General features: G+C 49.5%; 1 protein-coding gene across 1 annotated transcript in view; it reads left to right on the top strand.

Moving 5' to 3' along the window:
- The first annotated feature begins 2,561 nt into the window (after positions 1–2,561).
- The window catches only part of SLC25A22 (solute carrier family 25 member 22), a 30,347-nt gene continuing 26,545 nt past the window's right edge, over positions 2,562–6,363 (top strand). The window contains exon 1 of the mRNA XM_009276012.1: positions 2,562–2,680. Coding sequence (XP_009274287.1) covers positions 2,661–2,680 — 20 coding nt within the window. The 5' untranslated portion in view covers positions 2,562–2,660. The remainder of the gene's footprint in view (positions 2,681–6,363) is intronic.

Below are 6,363 nucleotides of genomic sequence, written 5' to 3'. Positions count from 1 at the left end.
ATGACTTTGGGTTTGTTTTGCAAATGGTTGTTTGCTGGAGCTCTCTTTAAACAAACAGAGCTCAAATAAGCTTTCCACTTCAGTGCATTAAAATCCCTTAATGCATTAAAATCCCCTGGCCATGGACATTCAGGCCTCTGCTGTGCCAGGTGCTGTATAAACAGTTAGCAAGTGCTGGTGTTTGCCGTAAAATGATCACATCGCTTGCTTCCCCTCATTCGTCTGCGAGTTGAGTAGCTTTTGTTAGTGGAGATGATACTAGTCCTGGCATTTGCTGGCTGTACAGCCTGTTGCCTGGATGGGTCTTCGTGCACTAAGGAAGCCTGTAACTTTGCCCAGTTTTAAACCCAGGAAGATTGTTTTTACCCCTTCCTGCTGTGCAGCTGCAGTAGGAGCATCTGTTCCCTGGTGGGAAGCAGCAGCAGTTTTCCAGCTGGGTTGGACAGCCAGGGAGGGCTCTGCAGTTACCGGGCAGGTGGAGAGCTGAAGCCAAAAGCGGTGCCCAGGTTGTGCAGAAAAAAAGGGAGGAGAGAGCTAAACCCAGCTGTCCCAAGTTCCTCTCAGTGTGGTACCGTCTTCTCCCACTCCCATCACCCTACTTGTGTCAACAGGTAAGAAATAGCCCTGTGATACGTTTGTGTGTCCATCTCGGTCTCTCTCACTCTTGGGCTACCAGTCAGTGGTGAATATTAGCAGCCTTGCTGTCTTCTCTTGCATTGCCCTTTGCGATGGGTGCCTGGCCTCCTGGATGCCCCTCTGCAGGGAAGGGTGCAGCAGGGGCAACAAGGGGGGAGTTTGCCAGAGCTTGGAGTGGGGTGTCAGGACCACTCAGTGCATGTATTTTGTCAGAGCTGCTGCCTCAATAAACACAAATATCCTGTTGAGGGTATAGACGTAATCAAGTGAGTTTTCATGGTTCAGGGCTTGTTTATGCCAGGGTTACAGGCTTTCAGCAACTGGTCTCCCTATATTTTTATATTTTGGTCTTACTCTGGTTAAATTGATAGAGAATTAGATAAACCTGAAACAAACTACTCTTGTGGACATGCATATGAAAGCACACAGAGTGAAAGGTGTAAGCAATTTTTCACTCGGAAAGTGCAGACCTAGCTGATCTGGAGATTTTTAAGGTCTGCTTCCACGGATTAGTCAAGATCAGGTAAACTGTCTGAAGAAGGGTCACGGAAGGGATGGAAGGTGTAATAGCGTAGTGTAGTGGGTGAGGTGCGTGTGCAGTGTTTTGGAGATGAGCCCCTTTTCTTAGTGAGCTCCATGTGCTGGTCTCTCATGGCTTTGGCTGAATGTGGGACTCCAGAAAAGGCAGTTTTAGTCTCATGTCGTCCAAGCTTGGGACTGTGCAAATGCTTTCATGCTGCCCTGTCCTTGGCAATTGATGTAACAGGGATGGGAGCAGGTCAGTGCTGAACTGTGTAACCTCACCCCCTCTCTTTCCCATACCTGTTTGCACCATCACCAGCTCTTTACGCTTTCAGGGACCTTTTATTCTCCGGAATGCCTCTGGCCCTCAGGTTCTATCTCCAGAGCAGAAGTGTCAGCCTGAAAGCCACCTTGTTGGATGTGAGAGTCTGTGTGGCTTAAGAAATCTGCAATGAAGGGGCAAATTTCATTCCAGAGGCAAAGGGCAAAGATATCTCCTCTGCTTCTGCCACCCAGGTGGCAGCTGGAAGGGGAGAGGGAGGAGAGTGGCTGAGTGCTGCTGAGATGCCTGATGAAAGCATGGGGCACCTGATTCCCACGTTGGAGGTGAGGAGCCAACAAGGACACCTCCAGAAAGCTGAAGATTGTGGCTGCTTCTGAAATTTTCTCTGGTGTCCAGATTTCTTTGTGTGGCGACTTCTGCCAGTAGCAATCAGGAGTCTTAGAGAGAACCGTTTCCTGCAGACTTGGAGCTTCAGTGCTGTGCCAGTAGGCACTGAGCTGAAAGGAGTGGTCCAAAGGGCAAAGTCACATCAATAGCTTGGGGAGGGAGAGGCACTACTTAACAGACAGTGTTGGGACAAGACTGAGCATGGGCTGTCCGTTTGGGCTGGGAAATAAAGGAAGGATTGTAACCACTGGAGGAGCAGGTTTTTGAAGACTGTCCTTTAGAAACAGCATGTATGTGTTGGAGGGAAGTGCTGAAAGGGTCTTGCAATGGCATGTGATTGTCTTGGGGTGGCTGGGTGGACCTGCAGAGAGTTGGAGGCCCACGTGGTGCAGTGTGAAATGCTCACTGGAGTTTGAGAGAGCTATGATGGGTACTGCTGTCCTGGATGCTGGGCAGAGCTCGTACATTGCCTGGCTGCTGCCCTTCCTCATGTGCTGCTGGAGCCTGACAACTCTGGCTGCTCTTCCCTCCATATGTGCTTGTATTTTTATATATACGCACATATTTATAAAGCTCTCTCTGGAGCTCAGTCTGCTCTCTGAGGAGACCAGGTGCACCCTTAAATCACTTGTTCCTCGGCTGGCCTCACCTTGCAGGCTGCCCAGTAGGACCTGAGCTTCAGGAAGCGTGTAAGTGTCTCAACTTTGTCTCCTTGGTGTCTTTCTCTCCTTTCCCAGGAAGAAACTGAAGTGAAAAGAAGTGACTGAAAAAGAAATTAAGGACCGATTTGAAGGAACAGATTCATTTCTTAACAAGATCAAATTTGAATTAAATGGCTGATAAACAGATCAGGTAACTTTAAAAAAATTTTTGAGTTGTTGGTTGTGCTTTAGATTTTTCTTTTAAAGTCTTTCAAACTTAATCCCTTTTGTGATGCAGGAGGTTGGAGGAAATCACCTGATCATCTCTTCTGGTCTTAAACAGTTCTGATTCCTTCTCTGCTCCTTTCTTACCTGCTTTTTTCAACCTTCTCTTTTTTTCTGTCTTTGCCATGTTGTCACATCTCTGCTTTCTTCAGTTCTTTTTTTCTCACTGCCTTTTTCTTTCTGCCCTCTGCTTTTTACCCTGCATGAGTCTGTTCCGTTTTGCTTCCTCTTTCAAAGGTCAGCTTGACCTGCTGACTTCAGCTCGCTGACATCAAGGGAGCAAAGCCAGCTCCTTGAGCAGCCAAGGATGCAGTGCTTGTAATTACAAAGTCCACGTAGATGCAGCCTTGTGCCCTTCTTCTAAAGCCAGTCAATGCTTGAGTGATTGCAGGAACATGAAGTACCAACAATAATTAGTGACACTTAAGTGCACAGCAGGAACTTAAGAGCATTGGTCCTGGCATATGCAAAGGCTGGATTTGAGTCCTCCCTGGAAATGAATTGGGATGCATTTTCTGGAAAGATACAGTTGTACCCTTAGCTTCCGAAGAGCTGTGTCAGATGGATCTGCACAAGGGTTTAACTTTCTGCTGCTTGTGAAGTTGCCCCAGATAAATAACTCCTACATGCTGTGGGATTCCTGTGGGGTTTTTTGTGGTCCTCTTCTAACACTGACTTTTCCAGGTTACCAGCTCAGGACAGGAGGGGTCGGTGGGTGAATGAAACCTGGTGACAGAGGGCCAGGACTTGGCAATGCCTGAATGCTACAGGCAAGAGGGCTGCCCCTTCTTAGCGTTTGCCATGATTAGGATATCTTCCTGCATGCCTGCCTTCTGCAAATGAAAACAATCCTGAACTGCGCTGATAACGAGACAGCATTGTGGAGTGTTTATGTGCCTAAATTTGCCCGTCATCAGTTACCCAATTTGGAAAGCACTTGGCACTCTTCTCTTACACCCATGAAGGGCATGCTGAGATTCACCTCCATGGAGCCTGACGGGTGTATGTCCCTGATATCTGGTCCTCTTGCTCTGCTGAGGCTGTCCGTGGCCATTTGAAGCTTGGTATTTTGAAGGAAGGAGAGATGCGTCATCCAAGATCTCCCCCAGCCCCTCTGATGTGCTCTTGGCAGTGTGAACAGGAGCTTTCTGGCTATGGGGACTAGTTAAAAGGACTGAGGAGGAGCACTAGGAGAACTGGAATGCCTTTCTATCCCTTCTTGTGTTAACCTGAGCAAATGGCTTTGTTTGTATGCTAGCCTGTGTTGTCCCTGTTTCACTAAGCTATGCGCATCTAGGTAGTGAGAGGCAATAGCTGTGCATAAGCTAAAGAGGACAGAAAGACCGGGCACAGTGGATTCTCATCCCATGAGAGAGCAGAGAGCACTGAGGTGAAAAGTGGGATGACTTAGTCACAAGGGAAAAAAGCTTTTGATTCAGGTGCAGTGCCCTCTGTCTCGGGTTCTTCTGTGTGCCCCAAATCCCTCACCTCTGCCACTTAGGCCATCTCTCCCACCTGTGTGACCACTAGTTTGCAGCAGTCACAGGCAGCCAAGCCAAGGAGATCGGTTTATGCTTGGAGCATCTACCGAACCCCTCTTCCCTTGCAGCATGCATCTGTCATCCCTTAGCAAAACAAGATTGATACCAAAAGACTAAAATCCACAACAGTGGTTTGCTGCAAGGTGAGATCAAGAGCATTGCATTTCTGCAGCAGTGCACGTGGAACTTGATCTCAGCGTCTTGCCAGATACTGCCGCATAGTCTGTCTGTTCTAGTCTCCCTCCACAGTGTGCATGGGGGAGCCTGGATGGTTGGATTCAGGTGCGATGGGGGTGTTGAGCAAGGGTTTCTCACCCACAGAGTGAGAGGCTCTCTGTAGCCCACGTTGCCCAAATTTTTGGCTTGCCCAGGCACATCAGACTATTCCCCTTTATTGCTGGGGTCTGTGCTGAAATTGGGGAATCTTTTGCACTTACGGTGCCAGCTGGCAAGATGTTTGCCATGTGTCTGTGTCTCACTCCCACCTGATATAAACCCTGTGATGATTTCACTGTTGGAACAGTTTGAGAGAGGCAAGTGTCTGCCTGCCCTGGGTGTTTCAGGGACACTCAGAGAAGCGATGACAGTGCTGAGGTTGGAAAGGGGCACTGGTTGTGCCTTGCAGTCTGTGACCTGCCAGCAGTGACTTCAGAGCTGAATTTGGGGAGGCTGATGTGATCCTGTCTTGAAACACCCTCTTTCCCAGTGGTGCCTCCATCTTGACACGCTTTTATCTGGTCTCTAACCTCCTCTTTCAGTGTGACTATGGGTTAAATAAGGAGAGCGCCATGCTGTGAAGCTTACTGTTTGAAATTTTCCCATGTCCTGAGAACAAGTTGAGCGTAGGAGTTTGCAGGCAAATCTATGCCCTTCTCAGACTGTGGTGCAAAGATCCCCGAGGCAACAGAGTCTCGAGCTGGTGAGATCTTGCAGTCTGGCCCTGTGCTGAGCTCATGCACTGATTTGTGCCTGCCTTCCTAACATGCTGTGCTTGATTTAATCTTTGTCAGCACCATCTTGTTTGGGGATGTGGGCTGAGCTCAGGTCTGTCTGCCTGTCCTTGGCACCTCTTCTTCCAGCTGTGCCAGCCCTGGGGCTGGGTGTGTATGTTGTATTGGTGCAGGTGTTGAGGAGGAAGGAGCTCTGGCTGCAGGAGAGCAGAGGCTGAAAGGAGTTTCCTGGACTGTCATGCTTAACACTTGTGGGCAAAGACTTTTTTTTTTTTTCTCCCCACCCCTCTTTTGCCTGCTTCCCCCAGGGACACCTCAAGTTGAAACCCTGAGTCTTCATGTCCTGCCTTTCCCTCAAGCCTGGAGCTGAGAGGCACCTCTTTCAGCATGGCTGCTTATTGATCCTCTCTGCAATTGCCCTTTGACGCAGAGCGCTCTGCAATGCCACTGGCAGGGAACGTGTTCGCAGAGCCTCACCGCACCATGCCACAGCCAGCCTCACTGCTGCTGCTTCCAGTGGGTAATGCAGTTTGTGCCTCCATCCAGAGCATCATGTCACTGTCATGAAAGGCAGCATGCCCATTCCCCCTGTAGGAGGACTCAGCCTCGCCGGCTCAGCCAGCTGCAATCTAGGACTGCTGTCAGCCGTCGGTTTAATATCCGACGCATCCTGTGTTCAGGGAGCCATATCCTGTGCTTTACTGGAAGGAGCTGACTCAAACAGGCTTCCTTTGTCTCTGTGTGTAGTGGTTTATCGAGCATATAAGTGCTGTACATTTTTCATAATTGAATTTGCGGGACAACCAGGGGATCCGGCCTAGCCAGCATGGATTCATGAAAGGCAGGTCCTGCCTGACCAACCTAATCTCCTTCTATGACCAGGTGACCCGCCTAGTGGATGAGGGAAAGGCTGTGGATGTGGTCTACCTGGACTTCAGTAAGGCCTTTGACACCGTCTCCCACAGCATTCTCTTAGAGAAGCTGGCGGCTCACGGCTTAGACAGGTGTACTCTTCGCTGGGTCAAAAACTGGCTGGACGGCCGGGCCCAGAGAGTTGTGGTGAATGGAGTCAAATCCAGTTGGCGGCCGGTCACGAGCGGTGTTCCCCAGGGCTCAGT

Source organism: Aptenodytes forsteri, unplaced genomic scaffold (genome assembly GCF_000699145.1).
Source record: "Aptenodytes forsteri isolate BGI_AS27 unplaced genomic scaffold, ASM69914v1 Scaffold17, whole genome shotgun sequence".
Lineage (NCBI taxonomy): Eukaryota > Metazoa > Chordata > Aves > Sphenisciformes > Spheniscidae > Aptenodytes > Aptenodytes forsteri.
The sequence above is the reverse complement of the archived record's forward strand: the minus strand, read 5'-3'. Positions and strand labels throughout refer to the sequence as shown.